Below are 27,500 nucleotides of genomic sequence, written 5' to 3' on the forward strand. Positions count from 1 at the left end.
TTCGGTGACAAATAAGCTTTATTACGTCGCCTGACGAGTGACTTTTGGTTTTTTGCCAACCAATTCTCCGAAACATTAGCATGTTTAGCGTAGCGACTATGTACTATTTGTCTATATAAATAAAAATATTATATTTTGCTCTTTTTTATTGAGCACTCTTAATAACCCTATTTTAATTCGAGTTTTATCTCCTGAATACCTTTAACTCGGTATGAATCTGACTCGGTATAACTCCCCCCTCTCTCTCTGCACACACACACACACACACACACACACACACACACACACACACACACACACACACACACACACACATATATATATATATATATATACTATTTCATGTTAAAGAAGTATAAGATAGATTCAGATTCAGAAAAGAGTAATTCTTCTCCATTTGTAAGAAACCTCGCTCATAGATTGTGAGAACTCAAAGAGAAATTAAGAAAAGCGAGAATGAGGAGGTTGCCAAAAGAAATTCCAGGATCAACTTTTATTTTTAAGGCTAAATGGTCATTTAAAAGAAATGCAAATTCTAGCAACTTCGTTTAAATCGTGCCTATTTTCTATGGATATAATTCCATGCAAATTTGATATATTTGAATTTTTAGATTGGATGTTGTACCTACGTCATGTGCTCTAAAACACTCAAAAATACACACAAAAAAGAAGCCAAATTTACGGGATAATTTAATGCCTAATATTGAATGTAAAGTTTTCACAAATATCGAAAGAGTTTTAACGGACGGTCAGTAACACATTTTCGCCATTTTTATTTAAATCTAAATTAAACTAAACGGGACCCACACTGTGTCACATTACACCTAGCAAGTATATTTCCAGTAATTCATGTACATAAAAGTTATAAATACCTAACACACGTGCACCCCCATATATATATATATATATATATGTAGAGAAAAGCGAGAGAGAGAGAATGAGAGTGAATGAGAGAGAGAGAGAGAGAGAGAGAGAGAGATAAAAAAGGAACAAACTAAGTTAGGTGTCCATCAACCTTTCGTCTTTATTTCGAGACTTCCTCTGGATGAATAAAATTAAGAAATCCAAAGGGAATATGAATTGCATTATATCGTTTAAAATATATTAACGGCTATATATCCTTTTCAGAAATCTTACTCTATTTCACAACGCTATGCCCCCCCCTTTTTTTGAATTTCGAACGACTTTTTTCATTTCTGAAATGGAACAGGATCTTACATTCCATTACATCAAAATATATTTTCAAATATTTGTAGCGGTGTTTTGTTTTTTCTTAATTTCATTTATCCAGAGAAAGTCTCAAAATGAAGACGAAACGTTGATGTTATTTCTCTATTTCGTCGGAATAATATTTCGATTATTCTTATCATATACATACATATCTATCTACATATCTATAAAAGTGAAATTGTCTGTTAGTGTGTGTGTGTGTGTGTGTGTGTGTGTGTGTGACTCTGTCAATTTTCAGTCTGCAAGCTCGAGATTTGACATAAGGGGTTTTGAGATTTAGGAAAATCTTTTTAATCCGTTTTCGGCCAGAAATTTGACTATCAAGGGGTCCAAGTTCAACGATTTGGCTTTTAAAAGATTCTACCAAACTCCGCCAATTTTTGGTCTAAACACTTGAAATTTTAGATGTAGGTTCCTTGGACATTGATCAAACTTTTCAATTTGATCCGTGCTCCAAACAATAAGGGGTAACAATTTAGGTCAAATTTAAAAACTTGAACTCTGCGGCCTCTACCAAATTACTCAGCTAATTTTTTGCTCTAAGCGTTTGAAATTTTACATAATGTGTATTCAAACAAAAGACAAGCTTTTTAAGCGGATCTTCGCCAAAAATTAAGCTCCCAAGGGATAAAAGTTGAAAAGATTTTACCTTTGCGGTCTCTAGCAAACTAATCAGCATATTTTAGGTTTAAACATTTGAAATTTTACATAAAGAGTATTGAGACATTCAGCAAGTTTTTAAATCAGTTTTTGGGCAAAAATTTGGCAAAAATTTGGCAAAAATTTGGCAAAAATTTGGCTGCCAAGATGTCAAAGTTGAAAGAGTTGACATTTGCAGACTCTACGAAACTCCTCCAATTTTGGGTCTAAATACTTGAAATTTTAGATGTAGATTACCTGGACATAAGTCAAACTTTATATATATATACATACATATATATATATATATATATATATATATATATATATGCACATAAAGTTATTAACAGTACATAGGGCTCAAGCAAAGCCAGGATGAACTGCAAGTCTATATATCTATAGAAGTGAAATATTCTGTGTGTGTGTGTACATTTTCCTACCAAACTGCTCTGTCAATCTTCGGTCTACAGACTCGAGATTTGACATAAGGGGTATTGAGATTTGTAAAAATCTTTTTAATCTATTTTCGGCCAGAATTTAGCTGTCAAAGAGGTCAAAGTTCAACGATATGACCTTCGAAAACTCTACTAAACTTGAAATTTTAGATGTGGGTTCCTTGGACATAGATCAACCTTTTTAATTTGATTTGAGCCCCCCAAAGTAAATGGTAAGGGGTCAACATTTTGGTCAAAGTTAAATAGGATTTGACATCTGTTGTCTCTACCAAATTACTCAGCCAATTTCTGGTCTAAACATTTGAAATTTTACATAAAGGTTATTCAGAGATAAGACTTCTATAATATGACATTTTCTGTTCGTGTGTGTGTGTGTCTGTGTATGTACATTTCCTTACCAAACTACTCTGTCAATTTTCAGTCTACACACTCGAGATTCGACATAAGAGGTATTGAGATTTGAGAAAATCTTTTTAATCGGTTTTCAGTCAGAAGTCATTGTCAACGAGTCAAAGTTAAACGATTTGACCTTTGAACACTCTACCAAACTCCTCCGATAATTTTGGGTCTAAACCTTTGAAGTTTTAGATGTAAGTTCCTTCGACATGGATCATACTTTTTAATATGATTTGACCCGAAAACAATAAATGTTAAGGGTTCAAAATTAGGGTCAAAGTTAAAAAAAAATGGATGTCTCTGTCAATTTTTGGTCTAAACATTCGAAATTTTACATAACTTTTATTCAGACATAGAATAAGTTTATTAATCGGTTTTGGACGAACATTCAGCTGCCAAGGGGTCAATGTGTAAAAGGTTTTACCTTTGCTGTCTCTAGCAAACTATTCAGCCAATTTTGGGTCTAAACATTTGAAATTTTACATAAAGGGTATTCAAACATGCAGCAAGCTTTTTAATCAGTAATATATATATATATATATATATATATATATATACACACACACACACACACACATATATATATATATATACACGAATACATACACGAATAAAATAAAATACAAACGATGGTTGACATTATACAAATGAAAACAAAAACCTAAAATAAATAAATGGTAATCAACGTTTAGTCCCTATTTTAGGGGACATCATTAGGATTTGGTTAAAAAAATGTTGAGGATGCAGGTTACAGACCACATGCGACGAGTGACGAGAGAAAGAACTTTAGGTGCCTTCCAATTCTGGAAAAGAATTTGGAAATGTGCGTGTAGGGCGATTAGATTATTCTATGTATATATACACATTTATACGTCACTTATATACATGTATACGTGCATATTTATTGAACCGTTAAAATGTACCTGAAAAAATCCTGATAGTGTCCCCTGAAATAAGAACGAAACGTTGATTACCATTTAGTTATTTTAGGTTTTCTTTTCCACTCGCATATATATATATATATATATATATATATATATATATATATATATATATATGTATATATGTATGTATGTGTGTATGTGTGTGTGTGTGTGTGTGATTTTTCGAGTATTAAAGTCTAATACAGTGTATGAACAACATAAATGGAAATAAATTTTAAAGCACAGCTAATCCAAATGGAATACAAGAAAAGTCAACACAGAAGCATGTATTGGTGAATATTCCACCCACATAAACTATTAAATTATTTGATTTAATAATAATAATAATATAATATATTTTAAGCCCCGCTCTTTGGGTAGAGAACTGTCGTATATAATTTCACCCGCTACTTAATTGGCTGCAAAAATGCGAGGTTTGTTTATAAACAAACGTTTTGAGCACTATAAAAGTGGTGGACGAATGTTTGTTTAAAATAGACATTTGGCGAGGTTATTTGCTGGCACCGCTCCCGTGGGTTGAGCGGTAGAACTACTGACTATCAACGCGATTGTTTTAGGTTCAATCCTCGGCTTGAGAGAAGTGCTAGTCTAGCAGCACTGATGAGTTGTAGTAGAGCATTGTCGTAAATAATCTTACCTGCTACTTAATTGGCTGAAAAATGCGAGGCTCGCTGTTTGTTTATAAATAAGTGGTTTGTTTAAAATAGGCATTTGGCGAGGTTATTTACGGGCACTGCTGACAATCAACGCGATGGTTCTATGTTCAATTTTCGGCTTGGGACTAGTCTAGCGACATTGATGAATTGTGATACAACGAAACAGGACTGTATGTAGGTGACTGCAAATATATATATATATATATATATATATATATATATATATATATATAATTTGAGATAACTATTTTTCAAAGGTAACGTAACCAATGAAATATAACAAGGTTAATACAAGTGTGCTCAATACCGAAGTTACACTTTCAATTTGTCTTTACATAAGCGGTAATGTGTTGCTACACAGTCACAAGCATGTTTCGATCTTCTAGTATTTAGTAACTAGAGATCTCTTCAGGCAATAACGCTTATATTCAAAAGCGGAATTCTTAATGAAAGTCAAAAATCAACTTTCAGCAAAAGAACGTTTTCAGTAAAAAGGGTCAGGGGGCGAAGTTCAGTTGTGCGGAGAACAAGATTGATTCGATGTGGATATATTTATTTATTTTTAATTAAAAAAATATTTATTTATTTATTCATTTATTTATTTTATGTTGGTGTTAGGGAATGGAGTAGGTAGGGTTGTGCGTGAAGTTTTGAACCAAAGTGGATATAGATATTATCTTCAACAAGTATTTGCTCCATCTGTCTGCCCTATATATACATATATATATATGTGTATATATATATATATATATGTATATATATATATATCTTACATTTCAATTTGTAACCTTATATAATCAATTGTTAATGCTGTAATATTTTAAGTTATAAATTTATTATATCTTTTTACTAGAATATCTTGTCCTTTTGTTTTCCAGTTTTAACAACTAATCCTTTATTTTCCATATTTAAGCTTAACCATATTACTTTTTATGCTCGCATTTTTCTATCGTAAATTATATATATATATATATATATATATATATATATATATATATATATATATATACATATTCCTTTGAAGACGAACACAGCACAGTACGAACCCAGTTGAAAGAGTGTTTTATAGGACAAAGTTAAAGACGCATACGATACATCATTTGTTGGATTAAATAACTCCTTTAACTTGAAGTAGACCCGATGTGTGTAGTTTTAGTTCATTTTCAAGTTTTTGTTATCGTTATGCATTTTTCCCTTTGAGAAACTTCTCGTTTTTATGATGAAAATATCTGATATCATCTGACAACAGTTGTGTATATGCGCGATTGTATCATGCGCCGAATAAAGTATTTTGTTCTATACAAATCGATCTGTCTTGGGTTGAACTAATACGACGTTTCCAATCTATTTGCAATACTATGTTGGAACAATTCCCAGTAACAAACGGCACAATTCCAATTCCAATTACACACACACACACACACACACACACACACACACACACACACACACACACACATGATAACATTGTAGACAAAATAAAGCCATATATATATATATATATATATATATATATATATATATATATATATATATGTATATATATACCTAGATGTGCTGGAAAATGTGAAACGTATCCAATGCTTCAGTACATCTGGGATTACTCACTACAAAGCTAATGTCCACTTTTTTCTTGATTGAGTTAATTCATTGTAACACGTTAGGCGATTAACGCTCGTAAAAAGCACAGCTTTGTAGCCTCTTGTGACTCATTGCCATTAGGGTTGGAATGATTTCCCGTTCTTGACATCAATCTTAGGACAGGTAAGTCGTTAAGGCGGATTTATCCCTCTGTCTGGTTTTAGATGAGAAATAAATAATATAAAAACAGTAGTCTTCATGGAAACCTACGTAATCATTTGTAATAATCAACTCACACACATATTTATTTATTTATATTTGACAATTAGATTTGTAAAAAATATACGAATGTTTGCTATGTTAAAGAATGATTGGTGAATACAACCTTGGATTTTCGAACATAGCATAATTGGTGTTCATTTGTATATGCTTTGAGATATTTTTTTAAAAGATTGTTATACACAATCAGTCAAAAATGATCACAAAACGGATTTTTCTTAAAACCTATACATATAACCACACACACACACACACACACACACACACACACACACACACACACACACACACACACACACACACACACACACACACATATATATATATACTAGCAAATGTACTCGTCGTTGACTGGGTTCAAAAACAGTCTACAGAAAATGGACTCTGATTTATGAAAGTATGATAGGTTATGAAAAGGAAGGGTTGTAAAGAGATAGCTTCGTTGTTTTTTAATTTTTTATTTCCATACTTTGTGGACCAGGCGCGTACGCAGACCCCACAATTTTAATTATTGCAAGTTCATCAAGGAGGTCGGTTATATTAGGAATAATGAAAGATCAAGAATTGACTCCCGAGGTACACCCTCAATGATGTCATTTAATTTCGATATACGATCATCGAGAACAACCTGAACTTTTCTCTTGTCAAATGATCTGATTATATTAAATACCATGTCAGACCTTGTCAAATACTTTGGGTGTATCAAGGATTACCGCCCCAGATTCCTTCGCCTTATTCTTTTTCATGATAAAGTGCGGATTCCATACCCGTCGAACAACTAACCACAAACAAACGATGACAAATACACAAAAAATAATAACAGTAACATTAATTAATACAAATTTATATTTTATAAAAGTTAATGTCTATAAGCACAATGGATCGAAGTATCATTGCTCTATCTTCTGAACGACCCAAGCTGCTAAGGTTCACTTTTTGTACATGTACGATTATAACAGACGTTTATCAAAAAAGGAGTCAGCATATGAATCCCAAGGTGTCCATCTGTGAATATTGGCAGGTGACGGTGCTGAATACCTGGGTGTTCCAAGTTCGAATCCAGTTCGTTCCACAAAAATCACTTTCACTTAGAATGTTCGCAACCTTCACGTAATCCATCCCGCAAGTAACCGATATCTTTCTATAGGAAATTCTTGCTATAAAAATATCGGGGAAAGCAATACCAACAATAGAATTCTCGGATTCACACAATATGATGATGATAATCTGTGAACGTTAAAGAGGGTATAGTCTGACTTACCTGTTCGAGATGGGGTTTAGGGTCGGCAGCTGGGGCCGAGAAAACTGGTGACGTCAGAAGAAAAAGACAGACACTGACGAAAGCAAGTAATCGGCTATCCATAATGTTCTAGCAAAAAGAAAGAAAAACACGCATTAATTTTGATTTATAAAACAGGCTATTATATAAAAAAGAATAAGTAATATTTTTTTTAAAGAATATATAAAAAAGAAAAAAATAACATCTAAAACAAGTTTAGTAATATATAGGAAAAGTTAAGTAGTATATCTGAAAGTGACCTTATCTGTTTGACGGACAGTCTCTATAAAACTGCTCTGTCAATTTTTGGACTATAGACTTGAAACTTGATCTAATGGGTATTTAGGCTTGTGAAACAAATTTGATTGTGTTTCTAAGCAAAAAAAAAAGCTGATGGGGGGTCAAAATTGAAAAATTTGAACTTGGCAGGCGTAAGTCGACTTAACACATATCTTCTACGCATGCGAAAATATACATTTATACCTTTGATTAGTAAAGTTTTGAAATGTATGTGCCCATAGGCCATATGCTAGCGAATACTGTTAGAGTTAAATGTTTCGGTTTTGATTCTCGCTTATGGCATTCAAGTCATGTTTTTTAATTTTCAAAATCACTGTTATATATTTAGTACAATATCATAATCAATAGATAATTGACTCTATAGTAATAAATACGAAAACTAAATACATTTAAATATTATATTTAAGCGTATTTTGCAACCGAGTAACGCAGGACAGCCTGCTAGTATATATATATATATATATATATATATATATATATATATATATATATATATATATATGTGTGTGTGTGTGTGTATATATATACATGTATATATACATGTGTATATATATACATGTATATATACATGTATATATATATATATATATATATATATATATATATATATACATGTATACCAGGGTTCGAATCCTAACAAAAGTCAAGCTACGCTGAAGAGGAGTAGGGCTCCGAAACACGCGTGTCCGTAGATTTATGTTTTTAAAAATAATAAATAAATAATACGTCCAAATAAAAAATGGGCGACTTTCTAAGAAAAACACCGGATCTCCGAGGCGGAGACGTTAACCATAATATCGTTTAAAAACGTCAATAACAAAACCTACGTAAGCAGATAAACGATAAAAAACTAAACAGGAAATTGTCAATGCGTAATGGGTTAGAGCGCTGGACTGAAATACATAAGGTCCGGGGTTCGAATCTATATAACAGTCAAGCTACGCTGAAGAGGAGTAGGGCCCCGAAACACGCGTGTGCGTAGATTACTGTTTTTAAAAATAATATATATATATATATATATATATATATATATATATATATATATATATATATATATATTAAAGTGATCTTGTCCGTGTGTGTGCAGAACGGTCTTTACCAAACTACTTTATCACGTTTTTATCTATAGACCTAAAACTTAATATATAGAGAATTTGGACACATGGAACAACTTAGATTTTGTCTTAGCTGGTAAAATATCTGCTAAGAGGTAAAAATTGAAACTTGGTAAACGTAAGTTGACTAAACGTTTACCTTCTACACATTTATACGTTAAACTACGATATTATTTAAAGTTTTGATATCCAGCTGTAAAGTCATATGCCGAAGAGTTAAATATTTTTGTTCGATTCTCACTGATGGTACCCAAGTTATATATATATATATATATATATATTATATCTATAAAAGGGAAAGTGTCTGTATGTGTGTGTGTGTCTGTGTCTGTGTACATTTCCCTACGCAATAACTCTGTCAATTTTCAGTCTACAGACTCGAAATTTGATATACAGGGTACTGAGATTCGGGAAAATCGATGTGATCGGTTTTCGGCCAGAAATTTAGCTGGTAAAGGGTCAAATTTAAACGATTTGACCTTTGAACACTCTACCAAACTCCTCCGACAATTTTGGGTGTGCACACTTGAAATTTTTAATATAGGTTCCTTGGAGATGGATCTAACTTAATAACGTGATTTGAGCCCAAAACAATAAATTTTAAGAGGGTCATAATAGGGGTCAATGTTTTAAAATGAAAAAAATTGACCGTTTTTTTTTTCTTTTTTTTTTTACTCAGCATACACCTCCAAACACTCGGGCAACGCCGGGTATCCATTCTAGTATATATATATTTTAACATTTGAAATCAGTAAAAGGTGTTGCCCCTAAATCTGGTCGTAATAGAGTTACTTCTAAAAGGAAAGATATGCTATCAAGATCCGCAGCCTAAGAAACAGATTTGAAACGGCTCCCCAAATCCAACAATAGTGCACTCTTGTTAAAAAGTGCTCTCTTTCTACTATCAAGAGCATATTAAAGGAATTTAATTTTCGAGGATATGTTGCAAGACGCAAGCCAATGACTTCTGTAAAGAACAGAAGGCGCCGTGCTAACTTCGTCAGGTGCAATGAAGATCATAATTCTTATATTGGTCAAAAATGATTTTAGCGACGAAAGCAAGTTCAATAGGTTAAACAGTGATGGTAAGCAGTATGTCCGTCGGAGAAAAAGCGAAGAATTTAATCCTAGGCGCTGCAAGGTGGTAGAGGTTCAGTTTTGGTGTGGGGCATTATTAGTACCAATAGTTCAGGACCTATAGTTCGCTTGCAAAGTCGAATTAATTCGACCAAGTACATTAATATGTTGACTGAGCATTTTCTACCCTACTTTGGTCGGAATTTGGATGATAATCTCATCTTCATGCAGGATAATGCTCTCATTCACACAGCTGTCAATGTCAAGAGATTCATGGAAGAGCATGATATTCCGTGTTTGGATTGGCCTGCACAATCTCCAGACCCCAATCCTATCGAAAACGTATGGCATTACACCAAGCAACAGCTGCACAATGATAAAATTTCAAATTTGGAAGAACTTTGGACAAAAGCTAAAGAAAAGTGGGATGCGCTTTCCCCGGAATATTGCTGCAGTCTAATTCAAGAAATTCCCAAAAGATTGCAGGCTGTCAAATTGCAAAATGGCAATGCTACTAAATATTAACTACTTCATTGTGTTCCTGTTGTATTTATGTTGCACTAATGTTCTAAAGTTACATGATTATATATATATATATATATATATATATATATATACACCTTTAAGAAACTCATTTCTTGTCGTTGAGCATTTTACAGTTGAAATAAAAACGGCCACTTTATCTCATATGTGCAGATCATATATATATATATATATATATATATATATATATATATATATATATATATATATATATATAATGCTTAGATTACTCTGACAGACGTTAGAAAACTTTAAAAATAAATGTTTAAATTTTAACGATATTTCTCGTAGTTGACGGTGGCCGAATGGATTTGGTCTTTGCTAATGTCTGTAGGTAGTTAATAATCATTAGAGTAAAATATTACACACACACACACACACAGACGTGCACACACACACACACACACACACACACACACACATATATATATATATATATATATATATATATATATAAAAGTGAAATTGTCTGTGCGTGCCTGCGTATGTAAATTTCCCTACCAAACAACTCTGTCAATTTTCAGACTTGAGACTCGAGATTTGATATAAGAGGTATTAAGATTTGGGAAAATCTTTTTAATCGGTTTTTGGCCAGAAATTTGGCTGTCAAGGGGTCAAAGTTAAACGATTTGACCCTTGAAAACTCTACCAAACTCCTCCGCCAATTTATTGCCTAAACAGTTGAAATTTTAGATGTAGATTACTTGGATATGGATAAAATTTTTCAATTTGATCTGGGCCCCAAACAATAAATGTTAAGAGGTCAAAAGTTGGATCAATTGGGCTAAAAAATTGACCTCCGCTGTCTCTATCAAATTACTCAGTCAATGTTTGGTCTAAACATTTGAAATTTTACGTAAAGTGTATTCAGACATAGAGCCAGTTTTTTAATCGGTTTTTGGCTGAAAGTTTGGCTGCTAATGGGTCAAAGTTACAAAATTTTTACCTCTGCGGCCTCTAGCAAACTATTCGGCCAATTTTGGGTCTAAACATTTGAAATTTTACATAGAGGGTATTCAGACATGCAGCAAGCTTTTTAATCTGGTTTTGGGCGAAAATTTGGCTGCCAAGATGTACATGTTGAAAGAGTTGACCTTTGTAGACTCTACCAAACTCCCCGCCAATTTTGAGCCTAAACACTTGAAATTTTAGATGTAGGTAACCTGGACATCAAACTTATATATATATATATATATATATATATATATATATATATATATATATGCACATAAAGTTATGAACAGTACATAGCGCCGAGCTGAACTGCTTGTATATAAATAAATATAATATTGAACATTATTATATAAACTTAGTGAATATTCTCTGGATTTTATTGTACGAATACATCGTTTACACACACACACACACACACACACACACACACACACACACACACACACACACACACACACACACACACACACATACACACATATATTTCTTTATTTAGAATAGAAATATTAGAAGTCAGCTGAATTGTTTTTAAATGTATCGCGTTCGAATTAATGTAGCATTTTCTCTTTTTCATTCGAATATAGATTTTTTTTGTTATTTTTTCGATGCATCAACGCATACCTGTCGGAGAGCGACACTGCATAGACCCCCACGGCAGTTTTATCGATGTGGAAGTTTGTACTTTCAGGTTTTCGATCCAACATATCAAGACTGAACGTCAATTTGCTAAAAAAAATGTGATAAAAAAGTTCAAGGAATGTAATAAAATTAATGTAGCTACGCAGAAAAAATATGCTCGAAACTAACTTAATAACGTACTCGACTATGGAGCTCACCAAAATAGTTCGTTCTCTCACCAAAAGTTCAATTACAAAGAAGGATTGGTTGATGTGTTAGTTGTCGGATTTGTGGAAATCTTACCAGATAAAACGCGAAATTACTTTACATAAAGAGCTAAAAAAAAAAAAACGAAGATATTATCAAAAAGATAGGAAATTTCTATTCACAATAGTCTTGATAAGATCAAGGTCAAAGATAGGAGGAAAACAGTCAGCAGGAATATAGTTCCACACGCCTGTGTTTCTTGGATAAAAGCTACTGGAATATGAAGCTGTATTACAATACGGTACCAAAACAGCGAACTGATAGAAACCACTAAACCAACGAGTTAAACGATCTGGAACAAAGGAAGCAGAGAATAGATAAGACAATTCTGAAGAACACATGCTATCATAGTATTTATAGAAAAGACTGAGACTAGCAGCATCACGTCTATGCGAGAGAAGTTGCAGAGAAAAAGCATAGATTAAATTACAGATGCATCTTATCGAGAACCTTCAAATTGGATAGAGATTCACCATCTCAAATATGATAACAGCACTCTATATATTGTCTGATAGTAGATCTATAGAGACAGAACAGCCTCAATGTAAGAAGGTGGTTAGAGCGATAGATGTTTGCGTATGAGTGGTGTGTCTCCTGTCCGTTTTTTTTAGTCATGAGTCACCAATTATCAAAGCCTGGGAGCCACTCGATAATAAAGGTTAAAGAATGGGTGGAATTGGTAAAATATTATTAGAGAAGAAATTGATTATCAAAGAGGACAGATCAGCAAGTAACTATTTACAGGTGACTTGAAGACGATCATACCGTAGTCATCTGAGAAGCAGACTTGTGGTATCCTGTTACATAGATAAGATGCTCTAAGTAAGAAACTTTGTTCATGGGAGCTTTCAGAGATAGATAGATAGATAGAGCGAGAGAGAGAGAAAGAGAGAGAGAGACAGACAGACAGAGAAAGAGAGGGAGAGATAAAGAGGGAGAGATAAAGAGGGAGAAAAGTTATTTCATGTGGTTTTAGACAAGTTCTTGCTGTGAATATGTGTAGTAGCGACTGTGAATGGAACTCATAGGAGCATTTATTTACCCACCTCTTCACGAGGGCAGAGTTAGATACAATGTCGGTTTTAATATTCCTCAAATGAGGCAATCAGGATTGGGACAGAAATAAATTTGGTTTGTCAATTACGTTCTTTTACAGAGTGGAACGATAAAATTGTCACCCTAGAAAAGACGACATGATTTAATTTCCGTTTGATAAAAAACCGTTTTCTTTTTTGTTGCAGACCATCAACTAGTTGGCCAGAAGAAGATAGGAGCTTTCTATCTTAGACACAATGTTAAACGAGCGAGATCGGAGATGCGTCGCTGTACAACTCATACTCTTTACTGATCCAAGTTATGACAAAGAGGCCATTGCCAGCACCCTCAAAATGCAAATCCGGACTATTCCACGCTTAAGGGCACAGATCAACGAAGTTTTTGGCCACGGTTATGGTTTTTGGTGTGGTTTCAAACGAGGGTCTTATCTTATCGCCTCACATTTTCGAAGTCGGCTTGAAAGTCAACACTAAAGTGTACCTGGATGTGTTGAAGATTGTGGTGATTTTCTTATGCAATCAGGTGGCCGCTGACAAACCCTGTGTGTGGCAGCAGGACTCGGTGCCGGCCCACAAGTCTAAAGAGACCCAGGCTTGGCTTCAGAAGGAGTGCTACGACTTTATACTCTTCTCTGACTGGCCGTTCCCCTGATCTTAAGATATAATCGCATCCAGATCAAAGTAAACCTGAGAGTATAGGAACCTAAGGGTTACTCCATATTTACCAAAACTCTCAAATTGGAATTTTAGTAATGGATACCATTTTGTGCAATACAGGGGACCATGAAGAAATTGATACAAACATAAATTAGGTGTTTTATTACTAGAAATCCACCAAATATGCTAAGTCTCCATATGTATTTTACCACTCATCCACCTGATTACCTCATACATGTTATATCTTGGAGGACACAATCCATTTCTATATTTCATTCCGATTTATTTTTAACATCCCATTTAGATTTAACTCATACCTAGAAATCTACCTACTTGTTTTCGGAAAATCAGGGCTGAACTAATACTTAGCAGTGTTAGGAAAGTCTTATAAACCTACATATTTTCTGTCACTTTTTGTATATTTGTAAATATTGCTCCACTCCACACGATTACTTTTTTTTCTTTTGTAAATAATATCCTTTTAAAACAAATCAGGGATAATCTAAATAAGATCAATTTTTCAAAAGTCTCACAACCCACGAATAATAAGAAAGGTGCTATCTGTAAGTGGTGAAATTTTTTAGTTCTTTCTACGCGCTGATGAAGCCCAGTTGTGCAAAATTGTTATACATTTGTAATTGTTATACACTTGTAAAAACTGTTATACACTTGTATGCCAAACACTAGGAGCTGAAAAAATTGCATATAATTTGTGTTACCGATATAAGATTAACATTTGTGTGTCTATCCTTTTTAATGTGTTATCTTTAAGAAAAATATTCATAGCTCTTGTATCGCACTATTGAGCTATCTGAAAAACATAATGTTGTTTACTCATATGTTATTACTATTGCTAGTAGTTTAGATAATTGGTATACTATTTATATAGGGACCTATCAGATCTCTGCACTATTTTATTATTTATATTTTATTGTATTTTGTATTTTTATTTCATTTTTACATTTCCAAAATAATGTAATTTACACGAAGTATCACAGATATATTAATCTGTAACCTAACTCCTTTCTCTTCTTCTGACGAGAAGCATTAAGCTTCGATACGCCATGAGATAAATAGTCTCTATAGTAATCTTGTTTTCCTTATTGAATCAACAAATAAGCTTGCCTGGAAGTATCTATCTATCTATCTATCTATCTATCTATCTATCTATACACATATGTATGTATGTACACATAATTATATATACATGTATATACATACGCATATATATATATATATAGGCACACATAACCATACATATATATGCATACGTATATACATACATATAACCATACACACATATATATACATACACGCATGCACACACATATGTATATGTATATTACGTAACGTCGTAAGAAAAGTTGCTACATAGGTATTTAAGATGAAGAAATGATTTACCAGCATAGACGATTACTTCAGCTAGTTCCTATCAGACATTATCTCGTCTCATTGACAATCGAGTTATTTTTCTTGCATGCATGCATAATATTTTTTGTGACCTTCCTCCTCTCGATGAAAGCATAACATCTTGATTGTCACATGGCTCACCAAGATGAGAGAAGCTATTTAATTGCACCAGTCAGGGTGTGAGATTGGGGGATTCAGGGGAGATAATCGAGTTATCACTCAAGAGAACAGATAGCACAAAAACGCAAGATAATTCGGAAATATACGTTGCTTGCCTTTGGCGAGACAGTAATGGATGCAATTAAAGGATCGTTACATTCGCCAAGCCTTTCACCGCTTAACGGTATGTGCTATTGAGACGCAGATTTTACGACCGTAGCCACCGGCTACTAAAGGCTTTAATTGGTCTTAGCTCTCTCTGAAAGGAGACAACCAGAGTTGAGATTAAGTTGATTAACAACCATAATTAAATTATCTAAAAGAAAACACATGAATAAATGATCACATAAACGTCACTCAGCATGCACAGCAATAATGCAATATGATCATATTAAAACACACGCGCGCGCTCAAGCACGCGCGTGCACACACGCACATATATATCTGACCCCCCCCCAAAAAAAAATAAATCGATTGTGTTTCAACACTGGCTTGAACGTCCTACCTGTCTAAATGACCCTCTCGCTCTCTCTTTCCATCTTTCTCTCTCTCTTCACACACACACACACACACACACACACACACACACACACACACACACACACACACACACACACACACACACATATATGTATGTATGTATGGAATAGTATAAAACGTTGATTTCTACATGGAATAGTGCTCTCTAGGTAACCGGTAGCGTGAGTGTAAATGCTATAATTTCACAGTCGAAGCGAGATTGATAGCGTAGAAGTAAGGCTCCTGATTGCAAATCCAAGTTTAAAGTGATCTGGCGACCGAGTATCGAATCTCAGAGTGGAAAACGTTACGGCCACACCTATATCTGTGAATGACTATCTATTTTTCTCTCACTGTATTATATATATATGTAATTATTTTTTTACTATAATAATTAAATACCTACAGACACTAGTGTTTCATCCTTTCGGGAATCTACAGTGCAGGGTGTCACGATTAACACCAGTCGAACGATTTGAACCCCGCAACACGAGACATCTCTGGCTCGATTGATATTTTAAGTTGTCCAGATTTCGTATATATTATTATAGAGTTGTGATTTCAAAAGTAAAAAAAAAAAGTTTTTGGGTGCCATCAGCTAGAATTGAAACCGAAAACAAAACTGCAGCATTCAAAGCTGGTGACGTTACCAACGTGATACGTATACGGACTGATTAAAAATAAACTAAGGTGGATGTACAAAATGTATAACAGTTTTTTTGTTCAATTTTGACCCATCTTTGGATACGTAAAAAGTATTTTAACCGGCTAAAGACCCATAAAACCCCCATAAAATATCAAATCATTTGAGGCCCCTAACGTTTCTCTGCGACTTTTAGTTTCGGAAAAGATAGAGTTTTAATATATGGAGACAGACAGACAGACAGACAGACATAGTGAGCTTTATAAATTAGATATTTGATGATATTCCCTTTATAATGGATTATTTCAATTTTTATTCATATCAAATATTAAGAGAGAGAGAGAGAGAGAGAGAGAGAGAGGGAGAGAGAGATGTGGTACTATATCTATGTGACCGGGTTTTGGTGATTGTTAACCCCCCCCCCCCTGCATGGCCAGGAGGTGATTTGGCCGTAGGCGGAGGAATACATAAGCAATCAGAATGCAATACCACAATTCTCTTTCTTTTCTCGATCTTTTCTCCGTCCGGACAGCACGGGGTAAGACATATTTTGTCTCTCCGTAAATGAGAGGAGGGGGGGGGGAACCCCATCCGTCACCATTAGTTAAGGTTAGCTAGTTTTAATTGTGAAAGTTAATCATCATTTGTAAATTGTTTTCGTAAAAATATTGTAATATTTTCTTGTAAAAAAATAAATATTTAATTATATTTCTCATATATTACCATTGTGTCGTTTTTTTTTTGTGTGTGTCTGCCTTAAATGTCTACATTTATAAACGAAGCGGACCCGGAGAGGAAGATTCCAACCATGTCAAACCCTCAAGGAAGAAGACGTCTTTCTGGGAGAAGAACGGCACAGCCACACCCCACATTGTAGGAATGCCTTTAATTTTACTTATACAGAAAGACGTCTAATCGACAGATCTTCCTACGCGGACCATTTCCAGGACATTTAGTATAACACGTGGGTCGGTTACACGCAAATGACCGGCCCATAGATGTACATTTTGTTGCCGAATGACCATGACATATTACCAAACATGGAAATAAAATCGTGTCTAATCAGTAAACTATCCTATAGGTTTACATATATATTGGCGGCGTTTTACATTCGCAAAACCAGCAAAAACATCACAAAGAAAAATCTAGGCTAATGATAACTATCTTGTAACGTACAAAGATTCTATTATCTCAGGGCAGGTATAAGGTCGACATAGCAACATTGACAAAAGTCCGTTTCAGTGATGAAGATCAACAGACTGAGTTGGGGTCATGGTACAACTTCTCGGAACACAAAATTGGTTTTAGATTTGGTCACGACAAGATGGACATGAATTTTTTCCGCCCAACCACGCCAGATAAATTATTCGAACAACGAGCACGCTATAAGGTTTCTGTGAATCTCACGAAAGCTTATGGGGAATAAAATATCTATATGGATGATTCTTAGACGACTTGGATCTTTATCACGTTTTCTCAGACAACCTCATAAGAAGATTAAAGCATCATCCCATCAGTGTTGAAAAATGAAATAAACAATAGCATTAATTTTTAGCGCACATTAGGTAAGAAAGCCGGCATCTTCAGACTGCCTGATCTGGTATATAGCTTGTTAAGAATAACTAATTATAAAATAATCTTTTTACTAGACTTTTGTATCGCCTTTTGCGTGTGTATTAGAACGTATATATATATATTGCTGGAATTCTCTTGTATTGCCCAACAACACTTATTTAAGAGAACGGCTCAACAAGAACTTATGATTCTGAATTTTTTAGATGAGGATTGATAATTTATATCATTTGGATTATTCGAACTACTGTTCTCATCTTTAGTGCTAGTATTCGTATCGATCCGCAAGTACACGCAATAAAACGGATAAAGTACTAAGTAAATCCAACTTTGAAAGACACTCTTTTGGAGGTTGAAGGTTCAATCTTCAATGCGGGTAATATTTAAAATACAAATGCGAATTATGTAAGACCTATATACAACCATGGTTGATGAAACGAAAGCATGCTAAACCCGTTGATTAAATAAAGGGTGCAGCTCAAAATTTTGTGCAGATTCCCGAATTCGACAGAAACGATTCCAGAGTTCGACAAGATACACCCGAAGAAGGTTGGAGGTTACATCAGCCGAAACGTTGTGTGAATAACACCCAATAATACAAACACTCTACATATCTTGATAGCACGAGAATATCTAATATTCATATTATCGAGAGCCTATGAACGATCAACGGCAATGTTTAATTATAATATAAATTCTGAGAAAGCTTCTAAAGTCAATATCAGTTGAAAAATATCCTTCTAAGGGACGGTTGTCCTAATTAAACCACTTTATTCAGGCTGGTTTTAAATCGAAACGAACGTGCGAGTCACCATGTAATTAGCTCAACGCTAAATGTTCAAATGTATTTCAACAGCCTATAGGTCAGGAACCATTTTCGTGTTGATAGATCTGGCGCGAAACTTTACAAGCAAACAATTCCCTTCGGTAAGCAAGCTGATGAATCGGAAGAATAGTATTTCGTTCTGTAAGTCATTTTAAATTAACAACCAAACGCCATTAAGTTTCACGGGGATTTTATATTATGACTGAGCGAACAACTTCTCGATTATTATTATTTTTACAAGTTTTTAGTCTAAACAAGGCCTATTGCCACTTGGATGTGAAATGTTACTAATTGGTTTTATATCTACAGGGAATAATCTGAGGAGCAGGGAGATGTCTGTTCGGGTTACATTTAAACTTTTGCATGTTAGTACAGTTAGAGAAGAGACAGAAAGGGAATTCCGAAGTCTAGAAATCATAGGAAGAAACTATTTGAAGCTCAACAGTGACAAGGTGGAATTTTGTTGCTTGTCGGTTTAGTCGAGAGTATGTAGGTCAAGTGCGCACAAGTGTTGTGTGTCCATCACATTCCATCAAGGTACTTATAAAATAACACGGACAAAATGTTGCGGCGATGGTACAAGGGTTGGAGCTTGACCGAGAGTGTGGGACCTATTGGATTCAAGACTCTTTTGTGGACACTGGCTGAGAGAGAGAGAGAGAGAGAGAGAGAGAGAGAGAGAGAGAGACAGAGAGAGTGAGAGGGAGAGAGAGAGAAAGAGAGAGAGAGACAGACAGACAAAGGAGTCAGAAAGAGAGTGCGTGAGAGAGAGACACACAGGCAGATAGAGAGAGAGAAAGGAAGAAAGACAGACAGAGAGAGAGAGAGAGAAAGAGGAGTCAGAGAAAGAGAGAGAGACATATATACAGACAGACAGACAGACAGACAGACAAAGGAGTCAGAAAGAGAGTGCGTGAGAGAGAGACAGACAGACAGACAGAGAGAGAGAGAGAAAGGAAGAGAGAGAGAGAGAGAGAGACTAGGGGTAGATGCACCAGCCCAGATGTGGCAATATTATTCCATGAATGGCCGAATTGTGGGGTTTTTTTTTTCACTTTAAAACTAGTTACATTAAATTTCAGGAAAGAAAAAGAGAACATGGAGGATTTAAACGAAGAAAAAAACTTCTCTTCCAAATAAAAGGAATTGGAAGTTTTTTTAGATAAAGATTGGATCCAAAGTGCAAGCTAAATTTGTTCAGTGCAATAGATTGTAAGTGATGATCTTTATGGATGTGGAAGAGTATATCCGATCTATAGGCTATAAAAACAAAGAACGAAATATTATCTAGTCATGGCTGCCCGGTGGAGTAGTTCGGCATAAAGATACTTGGGCAAGTAAAATGTTGCTACTTCCTTTTCCATGGTGAAAAGAATTGGTAACTCTCCGTCTGTGGAACACAATAACGTGCGTCTACTTTCCAGTTTACTATAACATGGTTGTTTTCAAGTCTAATGTAAATAAGTTCTTGTTGAGCCGTTCTCTTAAATAATTAAACCATACCTAAGTTCGGCCATTACTGATCATCATGTTGTTAACTCACCATCTGCTTAACACACATCAATCTTTATTTTAGAGTGGCTTCCTGGCCTTGATAAGCAGTGATCCTCTCTCCAAAACATGAACAACAGGTCCCGTGGAAAGGAAGAAAGGATCAGACCGTGTAAAAACGACTAAAATGAATGAATGATTAAGGCTGAAAATGGCAGCTTCTATTTATGGGGAAGGCACCTTAGAAAATTTAGCCAACAAATTCAAATTGGAGAGGGTAAGAATCTTTCTCGAAGAACAATAGTCAGCAAATTGAATGAAAACGATGTATCATCACAACGAGTCACAAATGATATTTGTTATCACAAGAGCATATGGTGGATAGGAGGAACTTTGTTACTGGATACGACAGCCTCTCTTAGGAATGATTTCAAAGAGATATTTCGTCGGATAAGATTCAGAATTGATTGTCTTCAAACTACAGTTAATCACGGAATTGGAGAAATTATGGTTTGGGGCGCATTTTTATCACTTCGTATTGGAGACTTACTTAATGTAAGTTCCATATGCATCATGAAAGTTTTCGATTCTTTGTCAAACGATCATCAGATATAAAAGGAAATCAGAAAAACGGCAAAACCTGGAGAAAAGAAGAGAATTTCAAAAAGTAGCTGTTGAAAATAACAGTTTCCTGAAACAGTGTGAAAACGTTCTTTCGGCATCTACATGATTCCACGTGTCCGTTTCATAGCTTCTTCTCTATTAGAGACTCTGTATGTTAGCCAGTCAGTCGATCGGTCTGTCAATCTTATTGAAAATAACATTTTTTTTATGTTCTCTACTTGCCATTATTGCTACAGTGTTCGGTAATGGATTAAGAGGACAGGGTTCAATCCCCGGGCGAATAATACCCAAGACTCACAAAAATGTTATCTGATGTTCGCTTGCTAAATAATTAGTATTATAAAGTAAGTATCAAGGACAAATGAAGCACTCCAAAATGTCCGTCCTCCCCTATATCTCGGTGTAATAGTTAATGAAAAGGAATCCTTAAGACCGTCTTCCATTACGTTGTATCACTTACCTTTTTTTGTGCTTTACGCTTAGGTTTGAAATAACATTTTTAGTTGGTTTCCCGCACCTAAATAAACGGTCCCGTTCCTCCACCATCGGTCAATTACGCTCAATTTTTAAATGCTTATACAGTATAAGCACAAGTTAAAATCGCATTTCTAAATAAAAAAATATCTTTTTGATATACTTATGCATTAGAAAAAAAAAAGTATTCGCTCAATAAAAAAAAATTAAAAAAAATATTCGCGAATAGAATTTTAATTAATAATTGGTGAGGGAGGGGCCTATTTTATTAATGCAAATTTCGGGTTCATTATTACAGAACTCTATTGAATATTATGTTATACAGCAGTATATAGTACTGATTTTAAAAAATTAAAAAATAACCTAGATGCCATCAGCTAGAATCGAAACCAAAACATTTAGCGATCCAGCCATGTTCCTTACCGTGTGAGCTATCAGCAAATAGATAAGAAAGAGTAAAAATTAAACCACTTCAAGCTATGAATGAATTTGTGCCTGCGCAAAAATAAAAGAAATATGTCGGCAAGTTAAAATGAACATTTCGTATGTCAACTTACCGACATATTTCTGTATGCATTATTCATCCGCCCCAAAAACGAGTTTATTCGTTATAAACCATCCTTGATATATGATTACTATTGCGTGTTAATTTCAGTGTTATGTTACTAGTAGTTTAAGAGTTTATCGGTTAAATATTTTCACACAAATACATACATGTACTGTTTTATTTATATAGATAAAAATCATTTTCATCATATTTTGCCGATCCGCCATTTGTTATTAGTTGGTTAAATGACAGACTGACTTGTCTCCCCCTGCTCTACAGAATTTCTGCTCTTATTAATTAAATATAATAAAACTGATTTTTATCGTTATTTTAAAATTCTACTTGATCATTTTCCCTTTTTTTGGGGTGGGGGAGGTCGAGGATAATTATTTTTACATGATACGTAAGTATATAAACTTTTTTTTCTGATAATTGTTTTTTAACTGTGATTTTCTGCTCGTACCCAACACTATGCATGCATGCAGTGGCCCTGCTGTTTTTACAAGCGTCGGCGACCACAGTCCTTCAAATTGTTAGAGCCATGGTAATCTCGGGAAGACAAGTAAAGACGGTAGTTTCCAGTTGCTTTCCGTCTATATTCGGGGGTGTATCGGCCCTCATGAGTTTCATGCGCCCCCAGATACCAATTTGGAAATTTCTACGACTTGGCACGGTACATACAGCACCTAGCCTTCCCAAAATGGTCACCTATCTGTTACTGACCAGGCTAATCGTTGCTTAACTTCGGTGATCTGGCAAGAACCTGTGTGTCAATGTGATTGTGCCGTATATATAACACTATACAAGCATCTGTTTTATTCGTTAAGCGCGCAAATTGATTAGATTCAAATATTTGTTTGTTCTTAATAGGTAGTTATTATAAAAGAGAGCGGGAGGAACCGCGTTTCATGGAGAAAAAAATGCAAGAGAAAGATAAAAGTGTTACGACAATGGAAAGCAAAAGAATATGTTTTTTACTCTTGGGAATTTGCAGAAAAATCAGAAAAATGGTTTGCAGTTCAGATGGGAAAGAAATGAAGATAATCGGAAGATAATGGCTGTTGGAAATGACATTTTCACGGAGACATAGCATCGGTTAGCGTCCCAGTGTAACAAATCGTTTTATTTCACTCGCATTAAGATGAGCGGACAGAAAAAGAAAGAAGAAAAAAGGAAAAACAGAAAAAGAAAAAAGAAAAGAAAAAGAAAGGAGACAGAAAGAAAGAAAGAGAAGAAAGAACAGAAAGAAATATTATATTTATGTGTGAATATGCAGGTGTATATGTGACTGCGTGTGTGCGTGTGTAAAAGGAACATATCAATAACATGGAAAATCAATTTATCTGAATGGAAACAGGACTTACGATTAGTGATTTAGATATAAAAAAAGATTTATTTAAAAATGTCTTACGTGGCAATACTGAAAGAAAATACTTCGCGCGCTTAAGTCACGTCAAATACATTTGACGAATTAACATTTGACATCCGGGTCATTTGAATAATTTTTAAAATGGAAATATCTCAAGCCACATGATGTAAGGAGCTAACACAGAACAAAAGAAGGAGATGCTTTACTGACCTTAAAGTTGAAAAGATCAATTGCCCCATTAAAAACCTTGAATATGACAAGCGCTATTGCTTTAAAAACAAACCCCTTGTCGAGAGATCAACTAAACCTGGGTGATATTATAGTTAGCACATCAGCTATAGATCTAGCAGAACGGAAACCATATTGCATGCCACTGAGTAAATTATTTCTGCTGAGGTGGTTGACACTTTATTTATTACAGATTCCAACAGCTTACTCATGGCACACAGGAGACTGATTGGTTTGTACTGAGAGACAGCTGACCGATCTCCAGAATTTTTAAATACGGGGCATACTGATCAAGTTTTCTAGAATGTTGGGAAGAATTTCTCCTTAAGGCAACGTTTAAACAGCTTTGTAAGTATGGGAGCTAGTTCCGGTTGAAGCTTTTTGAGCACTATGATTGAAATGCCGTCTGTGTCAATTGATTTACTGGAATCAAGGTTTTTTATAGGCTTCGCAATACCATGCACAGATATTTGTATGTTGCGTAGCGTATTTTCAGACACAGAATGAAATATGGTGGGTAGGGGACCATGGTTGAAAAGGGTAGAATTTGCTGCAAAATGTTTGGCAAAGTGTCTGGCTTTGTCAGATGCTGATGAAATTACCTCAGGTCCATTGATGATGGTTGGGATAAATGACACATCTCTGTTCAGGATCATTTTTGTTATTCGCCCAAACTGATGAGAAACGAGCTGCTGATCAGCTACTTCGAACTTAACGTACAGAGTATACGAATATCTCGCATTCTTTATTACTCTTTTACAGTGATTTCTAACAGCCCTGATTGTGGCTTTAGTTTCATAACATCTATTTCGTTAAAAGTGACGGGAATACTGCTTTCTGTGCGCAATGGTAGCAGCACATTCCGGAGTGAACCACGGCTGTCTATTAGGATTTTGCTGGAATTTTTTGGAGGTTATGAATATCTATAACAATTAATCATTGCGTTAGGTCAGATACTATAGAGTTCACGTTCTTTTAAAATATGGAACGCAGTGGTATATCTGATATAAATGCTCGGAAGTTATTCCAATCAGCAATAAAATATCGATGGAGAGGTACATCTGAGGACTTATTACATTTTGTTCTTATCTTAACCGAGACAACTGAGTGATCAGAAAATCTCAACGGAGACAGTCGGAGGATGAGTACAATACTGAGTATGTTGAAAGAAAAAGTTCAAGATTTGAAAGCTCTTCGTCAGTGTCAGGTATAGAGGTGGGTCCGTGAACAATTTGTGTTAGTTCATAAGAAATCGAGAAATTATGACAGTACCTTGCCTTGTACTCCGTCTTAGTTGTGTGAGTCAGCCATTCAACATTGTGGCCATTGAAGTCCCCATAGATGTAAATGTTAGCCGAGGGACGAGCACGCAGAATTGGATCTTCTTTGGAAGTGTCTCTACCACATGGCAAGCCATTTCTAATATAAGCACATATTCCATGCCCATGGCGAAATTAGGGGTTAGATTTTGATGCCAAGTTTGAGTATCCTTTAATCGCGAACTCATATAAGGAAACAGTCGGACCAATGCCAGTTTAGCACAGGAACATTAGATCAGGTTTGGTCTCCTGTAATTGGATTTTAACCTTTGGAAGGTTGGAATGTAGACGCTTGATGTTGGAGAAGGAGACCTAGAAGTGGGGATCTACGTTGGAAATTGGAGTTCTGTGGTTTAATCTTGGATCGTTTCTTGATATTTTTCATTATTAAGTATAGAGATATGCGGAAGAGGTCAGCAAAGTTATTAGAGCAGAGATGAAAAAAAAAAAAAGGAATCAAGAATGATCTTTGTAGGTCATGTAAAGGATTAGCTGTATATTTCAATTGATCCGATTGGATCTATTACGGGCTATGCTTTTGTATAAGCAGGATCGCCTGAAGAGGTCTCTAGTTATTTGTAACTGGCTAACCGAAACATGCTTATGAGTGTGTAGTAATATATGAATGCTTATGTAAAACAAATAAAAAGTATATTAATTAATTTTTTTTTCACGGACTGTTATCCTCATCTTCGTAGTTGTTGTTTCATAACGTTTCGGCCAACTATTCCTCTGACCTTCGTCAGGTAGTTAGCTGCGACGGGATAGGAATACTGAGTCTCTTACATGTATCCTCAGTAATTACTGCCTTCCATAGTTGTTGTCTCACCACGTTTGGGCAACAAATCTTCTGGCCCGCTTTGGATAGGATTGAACCTGCTATCTTAAGACAATGCTCACCTAGAACGTGGTGAAACGACAACAGCCATAGAAGGCAGTAATTAAGGAGGATACAGTTAAGAGACTCAGCATTCCCATCTCTTCACGGTTAACCACCCGACGAAGGCCAGAGGAATAGTTGGCCGAAACGTCGTGAAACAACACCTATGAAGAGGAGGATAATAGTCCGCAAATAAATGAATAAATATACAAATTAACCATCTCCGACTCCAATAAAATGAAAAAGTATATATATATATATATATATATATATATATATATATATATATATATATATATATATATATATATATATATATATATATATATATCATGATCTCTATCCTCCTCTCTATCCTTTAAAGATGGTGAGTAAATTGAAGGAAAGCGTTAGGATGATAGGGCATAAAACATCAATTTTAACTGTTATTTATTCCAATGTTACTAAAAACAGAGAGCATTCATAAGATATGTAAGAAAAACCTATTAAAATATTCATAAGATATGTAAGAAAAACCTATTAAAATATTCATAAGATATGTAAGAAAAACCTATTCAAACATTCATAAGATATGTAAGAAAAACCTATTAAAACATTCATAAGATATTTAAGAAAAACCTATTAAAATATTCATAAGATATGTAAGAAAAACCTATTCAAACATTCATAAGATATGTGAGAAAAACCTATTAAAACATTCATTAGATATGTAAGAAAAACCTATTAAAATATTCATAAGATATGTAAGAAAAACCTATTAAAACATTCATAAGATATATAAGAAAAACCTATTCAAACATTCATAAGTTATGTAAGAAAAACCTATTAAAATATTCATAAGATATGTAAGAAAAACCTATTCAAACATTCATAAGATATGTAAGAAAAACCTATTCAAACATTCATAAGATATTTAAGAAAAACCTATTAAAATATTCATAAGATATGTAAGAAAAACCTATTAAAACATTCATAAGATATGTAAGAAAAACCTATTCAAACATTCATAAGATATGTAAGAAAAACCTATTCAAACATTCATAAGATATGTAAGAAAAACCTATTAAAATATTCATAAGATATGTAAGAAAAACCTATTAAACATTCATAAGATATGTAAGAAAAACCTATTAAAACATTCATAAGATATGTAAGAAAAACCTATTAAAACATTCATAAGATATGTAAGAAAAACCTATTCAAACATTCATAAGATATGTAAGAAAAACCTATTAAAACATTCATAAGATATTTAAGAAAAACCTATTAAAATATTCATAAGATATGTAAGAAAAACCTATTAAAACATTCATAAGATACGTAAGAAAAACCTATTAAAACATTCATAAGATATGTAAGAAAAACCTATTAAAACATTCATAAGATATGTAAGA

General features: G+C 34.3%; 1 protein-coding gene across 4 annotated transcripts in view; it reads right to left on the reverse strand.

The window, feature by feature from the left end:
• The window catches only part of LOC145291469 (uncharacterized), a 149,278-nt gene that overhangs the window by 46,995 nt on the left and 74,783 nt on the right, over nucleotides 1-27,500 (reverse strand). For 2 of the 4 annotated variants that reach the window (XM_080137339.1, XM_080137338.1), the window contains 2 exons: nucleotides 7,442-7,549; nucleotides 3,644-3,667 (listed from right to left, as the gene is read on the reverse strand). In XM_080137339.1, coding sequence (XP_079993465.1) covers nucleotides 3,644-3,667; nucleotides 7,442-7,543 — 126 coding nt within the window. In that variant the 5' untranslated portion in view covers nucleotides 7,544-7,549. The remainder of the gene's footprint in view (nucleotides 1-3,643; nucleotides 3,668-7,441; nucleotides 7,550-27,500) is intronic. The other 2 variants (XM_080137340.1, XM_080137341.1) reach the window with 1 other exon arrangement.

The sequence above is a fragment of the Euprymna scolopes genome, chromosome 12, assembly GCF_053919585.1.
Source record: "Euprymna scolopes isolate OS-2025 chromosome 12, ASM5391958v1, whole genome shotgun sequence".
Taxonomy (NCBI): domain Eukaryota; kingdom Metazoa; phylum Mollusca; class Cephalopoda; order Sepiida; family Sepiolidae; genus Euprymna; species Euprymna scolopes.